At 37.2% G+C, this 16,644-nt stretch overlaps 2 protein-coding genes across 2 annotated transcripts; both read left to right on the top strand.

Annotated features, from left to right (window-relative positions):
• Window positions 1-1,213: 1,213 nt before the first annotated feature.
• LOC146714978 (uncharacterized) lies at window positions 1,214-10,569 on the top strand. The gene is made up of 14 exons (XM_085440715.1): window positions 1,214-2,338; window positions 2,726-3,148; window positions 3,359-3,423; window positions 3,549-3,742; window positions 4,030-4,139; window positions 4,222-4,283; window positions 4,376-4,518; window positions 4,614-5,857; window positions 5,946-6,010; window positions 6,123-6,313; window positions 7,877-8,148; window positions 9,511-9,572; window positions 9,655-9,800; window positions 9,904-10,569. Exons 1-14 carry the CDS (start codon window positions 1,274-1,276, stop codon window positions 9,987-9,989), a joined length of 4,128 nt encoding a protein of 1,375 aa, XP_085296841.1. The 5' UTR covers window positions 1,214-1,273; the 3' UTR covers window positions 9,990-10,569.
• Window positions 10,570-12,820: 2,251 nt separating this feature from the next.
• LOC146714977 (uncharacterized) lies at window positions 12,821-13,576 on the top strand. Its single transcript, XM_085451333.1, has one exon. It carries the CDS (start codon window positions 12,823-12,825, stop codon window positions 13,516-13,518), a length of 696 nt encoding a protein of 231 aa, XP_085307459.1. The 5' UTR covers window positions 12,821-12,822; the 3' UTR covers window positions 13,519-13,576.
• Window positions 13,577-16,644: the final 3,068 nt, after the last annotated feature.

Here is a 16,644-nt window from a genome sequence, read left to right as displayed (position 1 = left end):
AGTATCTGAAGAAACTACAGAATCAACAACAACTGAAGGTACAACAGTCATTACGGCACAAACAACAACTGAAGGTTCAACTGCAACTACAGAAACAACAGCAACTACAGCATCAGCAACAACTGAAGGTACAACTCCAACTACAGTATCTGAAGAAACTACAGAATCAACAACAACTGAAGGTACAACAGTCATTACGGCACAAACAACAACTGAAGGTTCAACTGCAACTACAGAGACAACAGCAACTACAGCATTAACAACAACTGAAGGTTCAACTGCAATTACAGAAACAACAGCAACTACAGCATCAACAACAACTGAAGGCACAACAGCAACTACACCATCAACAACTACTGAAGGTACAACTGAAACTATAGAAAAAACAGTAACTACAGATTCAACAACAACTGAGGTTTCAACTACAACTACAGAAACGGGAGCATCAACAACAACTGAGGGTTCAAGTGCAACTACAGAAACAACAGCAACTACAGCATCAACAACAACTGAAGGTTCAACAGCAAATACAGAAACAACAGCAACTACAGCATCAACAACTGAAGGTACAACAGTCATTACGGCACAAACAACAACTGAAGGTTCAACTAGAACTACAGAAACAACAGCATCGACAACTACTGAAGGTACAACTGAATCTGCAGAAACAACAGCAACTACAGCATCAACAAAACCTGAAGTTTCAACTGCAACTACAGAAACAACAGCAACTACAGCATCAACAACAGCTGAAGGTTCAACTGCAACTACAGAAACAACAGCAACTGAAGGTACATCAGCAACCACAGCATCAACAACAACTGAAGGTACAACTCCAACTACAGTATCTGAAGAAACTACAGAATCAACAACAACTGAAGGTACAACAGTCATTACGGCACAAACAACAACTGAAGGTTCAACTGCAATTACAGAAACAACAGCAACCGCAGCCTTAACAACAACTGAAGGCCCAACAGCAACTACACCATCAACAACTACTGAAGGTACAACTGAAAGTAGAGAAACAACAGCAACTTCAGCATCCACAACAACTGAAGGTTCAACTAGAACTACAGAAAAAACAGTAACTACAGATTCAACGACAACTGAAGGTTCAACTACAACTACAGAAACGGGAGCATCAACAACAACTGAGGGTTCAAGTGCAACTACAGAAACAACAGCAACTACAGCATCAACAACAACTGAAGGTTCAACTGCAACTACAGAAACAACAGCAACTAGAGCGTCAACAACAACTGAAGTTACAATGGCAACCACAGCCTTTACAACAACTGAAGGCACAACAGCGACTACGCCATCAACAACTACTGAAAGTACAACTGAAACTTCAGAAACAAAAGAAACTTCAGCATCAACAACAACTGAAGGTTCAACTGCAACTACAGAAACAACAGCAACTACAGCATCAACAACAACGGAAGTTACAACTTCAACAACAGCAGCTACAGCATCAGCCAAAACTGAAGGTACAACAGCAACCACAGCCTTAACAACAACTGAAGTTAAAACAGCAAATACACCATCAACAACTACTAAAGGTACAACTGCAAGAACAGAATCAATAACAACTGAAGGTTTGACTGGAACTATAGAAACAAAAGCAACAACAGTTTCTGAAGCAACTACAGCTTCAACAACTACTGAAGGTACAACTGCAGCTACAGGTTCAACAACAACTGTAGGATCAACTTCAACTACGGAAACAACAGCAACCACAGCATCAACAACCACTGAAGGTTCAACTGGAACTACAACCTCAACAGCAACTGAAGGTTCAACTGGAACTACAGAATTAAGAGCATCAACAACAACTGAAGGTACAACAACAAGTACAACATCAACAACAACTGAAGGTTCAACTGCAACTACAGAAACTACAGCAACTACAGATTCAACAACAACTGAAGGTTTAACTGCAGCTATCACCACAACTGACACAGTAACAAGAACAAAGTCAACAACAATAGCAACAAAAACAACAACAACAAATACAACGACAACAGCAGCAACAACAATAAAGCCAACAACGACAGCAGCAACAACAACACAGCCAACAAACACAGCAACAACAACAACACAGCCAACAACAACAGCAACAACAATAACAAAGCCAACAACAACAGCAACAACAACAGCAATAACAACAACAACAACAAAGCCAACAACGACAGCAGCAACAACAACTACACAGCCAACAACAACAGCAACAAACACAACAAAGCCAACAACAACAGCAGCAACAACAACAAAGCCAACAACAACAAAGCCAACTACAACAGCAGCAACAACAACACAGCCAACAACAACAGCAGCAACAACAACAAAGCCAACAACAACGGCGGAATCAACAACAAAGCCAACAACAAAGGCGAAAACAACAACAAAGCCAACAACAACAGCAGCAACAACAACAACAAAGCCAACAACAACAACAGCAGCAACAACAACACAGCCAACAACAACAGCAACAACAACAACAAAGCCAACAACAACAGCAGCAACAACAACAACAAAGCCAACAACAACAGCAGCAACAACAACAACAAAGCCAACAACAACAGCAGCAACAACAACAACAACAAGAACAGCATTAACAACAACAACAAAGCCAACAACAACAGCAGCAACAACAACAACAACAAGAACAGCATTAACAACAACAAAGCCAACAACAACAGCAACAACAACAACAACACAGCCAACAACAACACCAACAACAACAGCAACAACAACAACAAAGCCAACAGCAACAACAACAACAGCAACAACAACAACAAAGCCAACAACAACAGCAGCAACAACAACAGCAACAACAACAACAAAGCCAACAACAACAGCAGCAACAACAACAAAGCCAACAACAACAACAACAACAACAAAGCCAACAACAACAGCAGCAACAACAACAACAACAACAAGAGCAGCATTAACAACAACAAAGCCAACAACAACACCAACAACAACAACAACAAAGCCAACAACAGCAGCAACAACAGCAGTGCCGGTAGTTCGTGCACCAGTTGTTGTTCTTACAGCAGTTTTGGTTACACCCTATGTGCCTCAACTCGAAGATAAAACCAGTCCACAATTTCAGGCACTTGCAGTGCAAGTGGTTGTGGTGGTGGGTAAAATACTAAGAATGATTTTCAAGTGCTTTAAAAATTCCAGCTGATTATAACTACATTTGAATTAATTAATTAATTTCTACTTTGCTTTGCACAGTATAAATACTGAGTTAAATACTGAGATGTATTCACAAGTTTTGTTAAATTTCCAGCTGATTACAACGACATCTGAATTAATTAATTTTCTACTTGTTTGTTTTGCACAGTATGAAATCATCTATAGAGCTCGATATGGTTTACTCTTCAGCCATGTTATTGTCATAGCATTCAGGTAAGGTATTTACTTTTGTTCATTTATATCAACACTAATCTTATTATCAATAATGACTAAAAATAGTGTTAATTTAGGATATTTAATAAAAAATTTACGTTTTTTTCTTTCTTTTTTTCATTCAGACAAGCTGGGACCAGAACACGAGCATCTGATACTGAAGCAGAAGTCGAGGTTGTGTTTAACAACACCATAACACCTGCAGAAATCCCAGAGGCTAAAGATGTTGAACAAACGTTAGTCACAGCTGTGTCTAATCCCAACAACACTTTCAATCTCTCTGTTGATACAACATTTGTCGTAGCAACCCAAGTAAACAGTGAGTAAACAGAAGTCACACTTGTCACTCCTGAAAGATTGTTTTTGAAACAAGTCAATACAACTATTTATATTTAACATCAAATATTAACATCTGTGTGTGTGCCCCCCCCCAATCCCCGACCCCCACTTAATTTTTTAATGTGCTACTCATAAGAAAGGCTACCTTTGACGGGATTTACAATGTATATATATATAAAAAGCATTGTGTGTTTATGAAAATTACTTTGTTGTCAATTGCTTGCTCTTTGTTTTCTACACTTGTAACAACTACAACTGCTGAGCCAGTTATAACAAAGCAGTTGAAGTTCACATCAATTGGAGAGGCATTTACAGACAACTTGCTGAACTCATCATCTCCAGCGTTTACAGAAAGATCCTCCATGACAGTGACAACAGTAAGTTTTGATCTTCAAGTCAAGCAATGGTTAATTGCATGGATTCGTACTGACAGATCTTTGATTGTGTGTGTTTCTGTAGCTTGAACCTATCTATAAGACAACGTTTCCTTCATACCTCTCAATGATAGTGACTGGATTCCGGTAATTTATTTTTTGTTTGCAGATTCCATATAATATATAATACATAATAAATTAATGCAAGTAAAACGATGTTTGGTTTATTCATTCTGCAGAAACGGATCCATCATCACTGATATTGACATTCGGTTTGCATCTACAGCAGTGCCTAATAACACTGACATTGCAAATGTTTTGATTAATGCAGCTCCAAACATAACGGTCTTCAACATTACCAATGTTACTGTCAGTGACCCTGGTAAGTAATACTGAATATTATCATATTTTAAATTCACAATATGTCAGAACTGTGACATTTAAGTGACACCTGTTTCCTTTTCTTTACATTTACAGTGGTTTCAACTACAACTGTGAGCACTACAACATCAATGATTACAGATACAAATGCAACCACAGCAAATCTTACAAACACCACACGTGTAACAAACACAACTACAGTGTCTACAACAGCTTCAACTACACCTGTGAACACTACAACGTCAATGCTGACAGGAGCTACAAACGCAACCACAACAAATCTTACAAATACAAATACAGTGTCTACAACAGCTTCAACTACACCTGTGAACACTACAACATCAATGCTGACTGCAGCTACAAACGCAGCCACAACAAATCTTACAAACACCACACCTGTAACAAATACAACTACAGGGCTTACAACAGCTTCAACTACAACTGTGAACACTACAACGTCAATGCTGACAGGAGCTACAAACGCAACCACAACTAATCTTACAAACACCACACCAGGAACAAATACAACTACAGGGCTTACAACAGCTTCAACTACACCTGTGAACACTACAACATCAATGCTGACGGCAGCTACAAACGCAACCACAACAAATCTTACAAACACCACACCTGTAACAACTACAACTACAGGGCTTACAACAGCTTCAACTACACCTGTGAACACTACACCATCAATGCTGACAGGAGCTACAAACGCAATCACAAAAAATCTTACAAACACCACACCTGTAACAACTACAACTACAGGGCTTACAACAGCTTCAACTACACCTGTGAACACTACACCATCAATGCTGACAGGAGCTACAAACGCAATCACAAAAAATCTTACAAACACCACACCTGTAACAAATACAACTACAGTGTCTACAACAGCTTCAACTACACCTGTGAACGCTACAACACCAATGATCACTAGCCCTACAAACGCAACCACAACAAATCTTACAAACACCACAACTGTAACAAATACAACTACAAGGCCTACAACAGTTTCAACTACACCTGTGAACACTTCAACACCAATGCTGACTACACCTACAAATGCAACCACAACAAATCTTACAAACACCAACCCAACAAGTACAACAACAGCAACAACAACAATGCCAACAACAACAACAAAGCCAACAACAATAACAACAACTCCAACAACAACAACGAAGTCAACAACAACAACAACAACGACAGCAACAATGGCAGTGGTCCGTGGACCAGTTTTTATTCTAGTAGCCGTTTTGGTTACACCCTTTGAAGATGCACTCACTAATACAACCAGTCCACAATTTAAGGCACTTGAGGCACAAGTGGTAGTAATGGTGAGTTAAATACTGAGATGTATTCACAAGTTTTGTTAAAACAACGACATCTGAATTAATTAATTTTCTACTTGTTTGTTTTGCACAGTATAAATTCATCTATAGAGCTCGATATGGTTTACTCTTCAGCCATGTTATTGTCATAGCATTTAGGTAAGATTTTCACTTTTGTTCATTCTTAACAACACTAATCTTATTATCGACAATGACTAAAAATAGTGTTCATTTAGGATATTAAATTTAAAAATTTTTTTTCTTCATTTAGACAAGCTGGGACCAGAACACGAGCATCTAATACTGAAGCAGAAGTGGAAGTTGTGTTTAACAACACGATAACACCTGCAGAAATCCCACAGGCTGCAGATGTTGCAAAAACCTTAGTAGAAGCTGTGTCTAAGCCCAACAACTTCACATTAACTATTAATGCCACATCTGTCGTAGCAACCCAAGTAAACAGTAAGTAAACAGAAGTCACACATGTCACTCCTGAAGGATTCATTTTGAACAAGGCAATACACAGATTCATTTCTCACATCATATACATAATTAATTCATCGCTCCCACCTATCTCCCCTAAACTGTCTTATGGAGATTAGATCATGGCTCTCATCCAATTTTCTCAAACTTAACAGTAATAAAACAGAAGTTTTCCTCGTTGGCATAACCTCTATCTTAATCAAATCTCACAGTCTCTCCAATAATATTGAAAATTCCCCAATCCTTCCTTCCCCGCAGGTAAAGAGTTTGGGTGTCATATTCGACAGTACTCTCTCATTTCAGTCTCACATTAATTACGTAACCCGGTCTGCATACTTTCACTTACGTAACATTAACCGACTTCATCCCTTCCTTACTCCCCATGCTGCTGCCATCCTTGTCCATAGTCTTATTACTTCCCGGATCGATTACTCTCAGATCTCTGTGATCTGCTTCATATCATCACTGTTTCCTACTCTCTCAGATCTTCATCTGCCACTCCTCTTGTTGTTCCATCTGCTCGTCTTATCACTATGGGGAACAGAGCTTTCAGTCACTCTGGTCTTTGGCTCTGGAACTCACTTCCTTCAGTCTTAAGAAATATAGATTACCTTCTCTTATTTAAGTCACAGTTGAAAACCCACATGTTTAAACCGGCTTACTCGCTTTAATAATATCTTAATTGCTGTCAAATCTTGTTTTTTCTTTTTATTTGTTGTTTTTTGTATTTTAATTTATTTTAATCTATTTTAATCTACTGTTTTATTGATATATTTTTCTCTTTGTAAGGTGACCTTGGGTTTTAGAAAGGTGCCCTCATATAAAATATATTGTTATTATTATTATTATTATACATAATAATAATAATAACAATATATTTTCTATATTATTATTATTATTATTAATATACAGTCAGCACAGTGGCACGGTGGTTAGCACTGTTGCCGCACAGCAAGAAGGTCCTGAGTTCAATTCCAAAATCAGGCCGGGGTCTTTCTGTGTGGAGTTTGCATGTTCTCCCCGTGTTTGTGTGGGTTCCCTCCGGGTACTCCGGCTTCCTCCCACGGTCCAAATACATGCAGCTTGTGGGGATAGGTTAACTGGAAAATCCAAATTTTCACTAGGTGTGAATGTGAGTGCGAATGGTTGTCTGTCTCTGTGTGTTGGCCCTGCGACAGACTGGCGACCTGTCCAGGGTGTACCCCGCCTCTCGCCCTATGACAGCTGGGATAGGCTCCAGCGCCCCCCGCGACCCTAAAAAGGAGAAGTGGATGGATGGATGGATGGATAGATTATTATACAGTTTTGTTTGTGACATAAAAACCCATGTAGTTATTTATATAATAATTTTCTCAAAAAACTCAAAGATAACAATTTCATGCGATACACTTTAAATGAGATTTAATATGTATAAAAAACAACAGACCGTTCAGTCAGTGATTTAGGTAAACAATATTTGATAAGATCATATTTAAAACTCATGATGTCTCAGAACTGTTTGTTAAAGCAACACCTTGTTTCCTTTATTGGCATTTACAACAGCTTCAACTACAACTACGGTGAGCACCACAACATCAGTGACTACACCTACAAATGCAACCACAACAAATCTTACAATCACCACATCTGTAACAAATACAACTACAGCTTCAACTACAACTGTGAACCCTACAACCACTACAACTGTAACAACTGCTGAGCCAGTCAAAATACTGGCGGTGAAATTCAGATCTGTTAAAGGGATATTTACGACTGACTTGCTGACTTCATCATCCACAGCGTTTAAACAACGAGCTACACTGATAAGGACAGCAGTAAGTTTGTTTTCTTCAAGTTGAACAATATTTAAATGCCTGTATTCTAATTAATTGCATAATTTTTAGATAAAGTCACATAACAGTATTTCTGTGGCATACCTTAAAAAAGCAAACAAATGATATGCTAGTCCTTTTTCTATCCCTACGTTCAGGTTAGGGGTGGGTTTTTATAATCGATTTATCGATTAAAATCGATTCTGGCTTGGATAACGTAAAATCGATTCATTAAAATTCTGAATTGATTTTTTAATATAAATTTATTTTGCCCGAAATGCCAGAATCTCAGGTGAAATCTCACAAAATTTCAACAACCACCAAACAGCTAAGACAGTAAATGAGAGCAGGAACACGGATTCTGCACAAAGACTTAAACACACAGCGCGACCCGCGGATCAGAATCAGTTAGATGTCGCCTTTCTCACGGTCGGGGCTGAAAGCCGACAGCTTGCTGATTCTGATCTGTCGGCGCTGATTCTAAAGCTGTTAGTTTGACCGAACCAGCAGCAAAAGAAGATCCATCATCATCATCATGAATTCACTCTTACTTTTACTATTTTGCTTCGACCACGATGCACAGCATGTGTTGATTAATGGTTTTCTTTCATTTCTGATGTACTGCAGAATATTTTTATAAAATCCCAGGCCAGGAAAACCACCTTCATGTTTTTCTGTGTTTTATCTTCAGCTACTTTGACACAAAGGCATCTGCTGTGATGCTCACACCTTTGATAAAGTCTTGCGTGTGTCAGCTTCCTTTTTATAGATACAAAAATATGTAAATGTACTGATCTGAATTATAATATTTCTGTCAAAATTTCCCAGATTCAAATTGAATAGAATCGAATTAAATCGAATTGTGGATCGAATCGATTCGGGACCTTGTGAATCGGAATTGAATCGATTCTAGAAATCAGTGACGATACCCAGCCCTAGTTCAGGTCTCCTTTCTAAAGTCAACAATTTTTCCGTTGTTACTAATATTATACAGACTGAGCTAAAAAAAAAAATCATATACATTATATCCAATAAACAATGTGGAAAAATATTTGCACCATATAACTGAGCTAAAACTCCACAGTAAATACTGCTGGGGTTTCTATTTTTACCAACTGAATGCCATGATTTCTAAGAGATCAAAGAAAAAAGATAAAGCATAAATGTGACCTGTGACATATTCATTATGTGCTAACCATTCAAAAAATGGGCAGCTGGATGAACAGAAAGAAAATATGAAATATTAATTGCACTATGATATTACATAGTGCAAATAACATATCACAAATGACATGGAAGTGAAGGAGCACAAGCCCAAAAAGCAATGCATACATACTTACAGTGTGTTTATTTATATTTCTGCAGCTTGAACCTTTCTACCAGGAAAGATTTCCTTCATTCCGCTTCATCACTGTGACTGCATTCAGGTATATTGTTTATGGTATACGATTTCACAAATATTTAAACTAAATAAAGTTAAAAAAAAGTTTGGGGTTATTTCTTTTGCAGTAATGGGTCCATTGTCAATGACATGGACATTGGATTTGCATTGTCACTGGTCCCTAATGCAAATGAGATTGCGCAAGTTTTGATTGATGCAGCCAAGATAACACCCTTCGACATTGAAACCAGTTCTATATTTGTGAACGGCACACGTAAGATATATTTAATACAATCATGTCAAACATGTTTCTATATTTTAGAACAGTTTCTGAAAGCAATGCATTTTTTTTCTCTTTTTGTCAACATTTACAAAAGTGTCACATGGAGTGAGCCACAAGATCAGTCTCCTCACTGCCTCCTGTATGGTGCTGCTGTCATGGCTTCTGTCAGGCCAGCAATAACATCTGCGCTGATGCTTTTGTGAAATAACTTGAGGAAATGTCTCCTGTGACTGGGTATGAAAAATGATTTTTACAACAGAAAATCCACGAGGAACTTCTGATGAAGAGCACTCATAGTATGATTTAGAAGTAACTAAAGCTAAAATGAACCTTTATGTAATCAATCAGTATAGATTTGAACATAATTTCTGACGAAGGTCATTGGGTGTCAATTTATAATGTAAGAGATAAAGTCATAATATAAGTTAGACATATCAGTGAGACAAAGTTTTTTTTTTTATCCATAAAGCATCTCCTCAGCTTAAGAATCTGACTGTGAAAGAAAAGAAGTGATACTCAACATAGCATCACCTCACCTGGCATACTGGAAATATAAGATGTGTGAAAATATCCTGTATGATTACCAGTCACTTTTACCAGTCAATATTTAAATATATTTGTTGTATGTATCTTATTCTTGTATTGTATGTATTATGTTTGTGTTGTATTGGATAATTCAGATAAAAATCTAAGTCTAAGTGATTCTGATATTTAAAATGATTTAAAATACTATTGTTATTAAAAAATAACATTAATATCACCTTTTTCCTTCTGAAGCAAGTTCTTTTGAAGTCTATCATGATAAACTGAGGAAGCTTCAATTAAAGACTCTTAATTTTTAAACACACTTTAATCCGCTATTCTCTCTCTCTCTCTCTCTCTCTCTCTCTCTTTTAAATCAGGAAAAACAAATAGGAAATACTATCATGGGACTTTTAGGTTCCCATCAAAGATTTTTGATACACATATAATTAAATCAAATTCTTAGTTTTACATGTTACTTACATCTTACTTTTTAACCAACATCATTTCTTTTCAGCATTGTCAGTGTTTCAGTGAGGGGGTGTGATGTAGCATAACTTAAGCAGCAAGGAAGGTGATAAGTAAATAGAATTAGCAGACAATTGAAGTTCTTTTTAAGCATACTTTATTGCTGGCATCTCCCTTTTACCATAAAACAATCACTCAGGCATGCAAAAATCCCACTGGCTTTATACAAGACTTTGCCCACACCTGACCTCGTTAGTCCCTACCATTGAAACAAAATAGGTCAAACCAAATAACAAAATTCTAAACAAAGAACAGGAATAAAGTCATGCATGAAACTGACAAACTCATTTACTCAACTAAATAGTTTGTAAAGTAAAACACTGCATGCAATATAACTCAAAAGGCTACTTTAAAGAAAACAAACAATACTATACAAAATGAAAAACCCTCCATTTGGTTGCACCCAGTGATGCAATCATTGACCTCATGACCCTATATAAACAGGAAGTAGTGGGCGGCCCTTCCCATACACCTGTCTCACATATAGGACCTGAATGCACAACATGGACACTATGGTAAGTATAACCAAAGCAACATAAAGAAACATAATTTACCAGACATGTGCCTGTAAACAGAAGAAAATTCAGATGATCTGATGGTTAGTAGTGTTTGCTTTAAAACACATGCATGGATGTAAAGGATGTAACTACTGCTACCACAAACAAAACCCGGGATATTGTGTGTTAAGAGAAGTTACACCAGCAATGTCTAAATTAAAGCATTATGGCTGACTGTAAAATAACAGAACACAAAATAACAATATACGCAAGTGACAAATGGCAAATGAATTCTGTCCTAGCCACTTTGTCACAGGGGGCCTGTTTGTTGCGTAACTGGTGTAATTAAATAATAACTCATTGGTAATGGCATATTTATTTACAATTGTATATGACTAATGTTGTGTGTAGAAGTCAGTCAGTGACCTGGTGACATGGCTATGTTGTACACCTCCTGGGACTACCAAGAAGAGATATCCCAACTTACTTTGTAGGACTGTAATATCAACATTAAAATAAATAAATAAATAAATAATAATGATAATAAATAAAATGTCATAAATAATAGGAAAAAAGAAAAAATTAAGGATGAATAAAGAATACACAAAAATAAAAACTGAAAAAATTAGTAATACCATTTCAGCAACCTTCTATGCCACTTTAAATACACATGTCTACATACAGACATATAAATAAACCAACACATGCATTTCTTATATAGAATAGAATAATCCTTTAATTGTCCCACAAGGGGAAATTTGGTTGTAACAGCAGCCAGAAAGACACATATATAACAAACAGTACACAGGACACAGAACAGAAACATACACAATTTTTCTTACATATTTACATTAAGGACAGTGGTTACTATATACAGAGAGTACTGTACAGTTATTAAATAAAAATAACTTCAGATAAGAGGCAAACCAGGTTGTAGTGCGAATCAGTTGATTAAATTATTGCAGTTACAGCGCAGATGCAAACATCTATGATTGTTGGGAGCAGTTTTGATTGTACAGTCTGACAGCTGCAGGGAGGAAGAACCTACAGAAACGCTCCTTCATGCATCTAGGATGTAGTCTTTCACTGAAGGAGCTCTGCAGTTCAGCAACATTTACATGCATGGGGTGGGAGACTCTGTCCATCAGAGATGTTATTTTGGCCAGAGTCCTTCTGTCTCCCACCACCTGCACTGGGTCCAGGGTGCATCCCAGAACAGAGCTGGCCTTCCTGATGAGTTTATCCAACCTCTTCCTCTCAGCTGCCGATAAACTGCTGCTCCAACATACAACACTGTAAAAAATGACGGATGCCACCACAGAGTCATAGAAGGTCTTTAAAAGCGCTCCCTGTACTCCAAATGACCTCAGCCGCCTCAGCAGGTAGAGTCTGCTCTGATCCTTCCTGTAAAGAGCATCAACTAGCTAGCCGGTCGTCACGGCAAAGCTACAAGAGCGTCTCTCAGCATGGGCCCGAAAAAAGTTCTGTCAGCCGAGGAAGGAGACGATATTAAGAAGTCGCTGGAGTTTATGACAGAGGAGATTTCTACTGTCAAACTGCAGCAGAAAGCCATCCTGGACCTGGTCGAGGAAGTTAAGGCTCTCCGCATCCAGAACGCCGAGAAGGATCGGCGGCTGGCGTACCTGGAGAACAGAGTGGCGGATTTGGAGCAGTACACCCGGATGAACGATGTTATCATCACGGGGCTTCGCATCAAACCCCGGTCATACGCCCGGGCGGTCGCCACTGACAATGTAGGAGGGCCAGGAGAGGAAGATGTCAACTCCACGGAGCATCAAGTGGTTACCTTTCTACGGTCCAAAGGTGTGGAAGTGGATTATAACAACATTGAGGCTTGCCACCCTCTACCCCGAAAAAATGACAGTGACAAACCAGCCATCATTGTGAGATTTGCAAACAGAAAACAGAAAACAGCACTGTTAAAACAAGGAAAGAAACTGAAAGGATCCGATGTCTTCATGAACGAACATCTGATAAAAAGAAATGCGGACATTGCCAGGAAAGCACGTTACTTGAAGAAACAGGGAAAAATTCAAAATACATGGACCACCAACTGCAAAGTATTCATTAAACTCAATGGAACACCGGAACAAGCCAAAGTGTTGGTCATCAGAAATATGGAAGAGCTGGACAAATACTGAGGTCAACTTACTCTGGAGGTATGAATACACATGTGACGTGACACACAACACAACACATGGCACAGTCCAAAAGAACTTCATCTGCATCCGGCAACAATATCAACATAACTCATTGGAATTCTCTTTATGATAATCTGGAACTGAGAACATTTCGATACACAGACCATAATGTTCTAGACTTAGAAAAGGATATAGACCCGGAAAATAATTTCTTCTACAACATCAGCTGTAACTGCTGCTACTTCACTGATGAACAGTTTAAGCACACCATCAACACGGAAAATAAATTATCAATAATCCATTTTAACAGCAGAAGTCTGTATGCCAACTTCAACAATATAAAGGAATATCTAAATGAGTTGACAAATCCATTTGGAATTATTGCCATTTCTGAAACATGGATCAATGCGGAGAAAGGAATGGACTTTGGACTGGAGGGATATGAAGTGAATTTTGTAAATAGAAGGAACAAGAGTGGAGGGGGAGTAGCTGTGTATGTGGATAAAAACCTAAACTACAAGGTGGTAGAAAGTATGACAACTGTAATTGATAATTTACTAGAATGTATAACAATTGAAATTTATAAGGAAAAAGAAAAAAATGTAATAATTAGCTGTATATATAGAACACCTGGCTCTAGTATTCAAGTATTTAATGACTTCATAGAGGAAATATTCTCTAAAACAAATCAAAAAGTTATGTTTATCTGTGGTGATTTTAATATTGACCTGTTGAATCCAAAAAAGCATAAAATGACCGACGAATTCCTAAACACTATGTACAGTTTGAGTTTACATCCTAAAATAACCAGGCCTAGTAGAATTACACCACATTGTGCCACCTTACTTGACAATATTTTCACTAACAATATGGAAAACAACATTGTGAGAGGATTATTAATTAATGACATCAGTGATCACCTACCAGTTTTTGCAGTTTATGACACTAATTATAAGAAAAATCAGCATGAAGAACAACTGAGATACAGACGTGTAAGGACGGAAGAAACGATGACTGCATTTAAGAACGATCTATTAAATCAGGACTGGGACAATGTGTACAAAGAAGCTGATATTGATATTGCATATGGCATATTTTTAAGAATATTCATGGAGTTGTACGATAAAAACTGTCCAACAATAAAATACAACAGAAAGCACAAATATTCAGATAGACCATGGCTCACTAAGGGTTTACAAAATGCATGTAAAAAGAAAAATACACTCTATAGGGAATACCTAAAACAAAGAACAAAAGATGCTGAAAATAAATATAAAAAATACAAAAATAAGTTGACCAATATTATACGTGTATGTAGAAAGGAGTATTATAGTAAAATATTGAACAACAATAAACATAATATGAAAGGAATATGGGATGTTTTAAACGGTATCATTAAAAATAATTCTGGACAACAAAGTTATCCACAATACTTTATCGATAATGGCAATATTATGGAAAACACTGCTGATAAGGTCAACAGCTTTAATCATTATTTTGTAAATATTGGACCAAAACTGGCAGAACAAATTCCTGAGTCACTGCCATCAGTAGACTGTAGTGAAAACCTGATTGATAGGAACCCTAACTCAATGTTCCTCACATCAGTGGAGGAAAAAGAAATAATTGACATTGTACACATGTGTAAATATAAAACATCTACTGATTGTAATGATATTGACATGAAAATCGTCAAGAAGGTCATTGAAGGAATTGTAGGACCTCTAACATATATTTGCAACTTATCATTTCAGACGGGAAAAGTGCCAAACAAAATGAAAATAGCTAAAGTTGTGCCGCTGTATAAAACCGGGGATAGACGCCACTTCACAAATTACAGGCCTGTTTCTTTACTACCACAATTCTCCAAAATCCTAGAAAACCTGTTTAATAAACGATTAGACAAATTCTTAGATAAATATAAATTACTCTCTGACAGTCAATATGGATTCAGATCAAAAAGATCAACATCTCTGGCATTAATCGAATCAATTGAGGAGATTACGAATGCTATAGATCAGAAACAGTATGCAGCTGGAGTATTTCTGGATCTCAAGAAAGCATTCGACACAATCAATCATGACATATTAATTAATAAACTGGAACGGTATGGGATTAGGGGGGTTGTACTGCAATGGGTGAAAAATTATTTAAGTGACCGGAAACAATTTGTGAAGCTGGGTGTCCATTCCTCATCATGCTTGGACATTGCTTGTGGTGTTCCACAAGGCTCTGTACTGGGTCCAAAATTATTTATTATTTATATAAATGATATTTGTAAGGCATCTGATATATTAAAATTAGTATTATTTGCAGATGACACAAATATTTTTTGTTCTGGGGGGAATCTAAAGGAGCTGCTGGATACAATTACTTCAGAAATGTGCAAAATTAAAAAATGGTTTAACAGGAACAAACTATCGCTAAATCTAAGTAAAACTAAAATTATCTTATTTGGGAATTCCCTTAGAAATGCACAAGTGCAGATTCATGTAGATGGTGTGGAAATTGAAAGAGTACTTGAACATAAGTTTCTTGGTGTGATTATAGATGATAAATTAAACTGGAAGTCTCATATAAATCATATACATAACAAAATTTCAAGAAGTGTCTCAATCTTGAGTAAAGTAAAACACATTCTGGACCACAAATCACTCCACATTCTCTATTGTTCCCTGATTGCACCGTATTTGAATTACTGTGCAGAGGTTTGGGGCAATACTTACAAATGTTCGCTATCATCAATCTTTATATTACAAAAAAGGGCCATAAGGATAATCCATAAAACTGGTTACAGAGATCATACAAATCCACTATTCTTAAAATCAAAAATTCTAAAATTCACAGATCTGGTTCATTTTCTCACAGCACAAATTATATATAAAGCAATAAATAACCTGCTTCCTGACAATATTCTAAAAATGTTTTCTAAAAGGGAACGGGGATACCATTTGAGGGGGGAATTAAATTTAAAACATCCTCGTATCCGTACAACATTAAAAAGTTTTTGCATCTCTGTGTGTGGAGTGAAGCTGTGGAACAGACTAAGTAAAGATATGAAGCAATGTCCAAGCATGGCGCAGTTTAAAAAGCGGTTTAAGGATATGGTTTTTACAGGGTACAGGG

This window comes from Copadichromis virginalis, linkage group LG3, assembly GCF_057382275.1.
Source record: "Copadichromis virginalis isolate Kocher_CV1m ecotype Utaka linkage group LG3, C_Virginalis_male_GT1.1, whole genome shotgun sequence".
NCBI lineage: Eukaryota > Metazoa > Chordata > Actinopteri > Cichliformes > Cichlidae > Copadichromis > Copadichromis virginalis.
Note: the sequence above shows the minus strand (reverse complement) of the source record. Positions and strands in the feature narration are given on the sequence as shown.

Coding starts and splice junctions, on each gene's coding strand:
- LOC146714977 (XM_085451333.1), top strand. CDS start 12,823: ATGGGCCCGAAAAAAGTTCTGTCAGCCGAGGAAGGAGACGATATTAAG.
- LOC146714978 (XM_085440715.1), top strand. CDS start 1,274: ATGGCAACCACAGCCTTTACAACAACTGAAGGCACAACAGCGACTACG. Junction 3,743..4,029: donor CGTAGCAACCCAAGTAAACA/GTGAGTAAACAG, acceptor CTGCTGAGCCAG/TTATAACAAAGCAGTTGAAG. Junction 4,284..4,375: donor ATGATAGTGACTGGATTCCG/GTAATTTATTTT, acceptor TTCATTCTGCAG/AAACGGATCCATCATCACTG.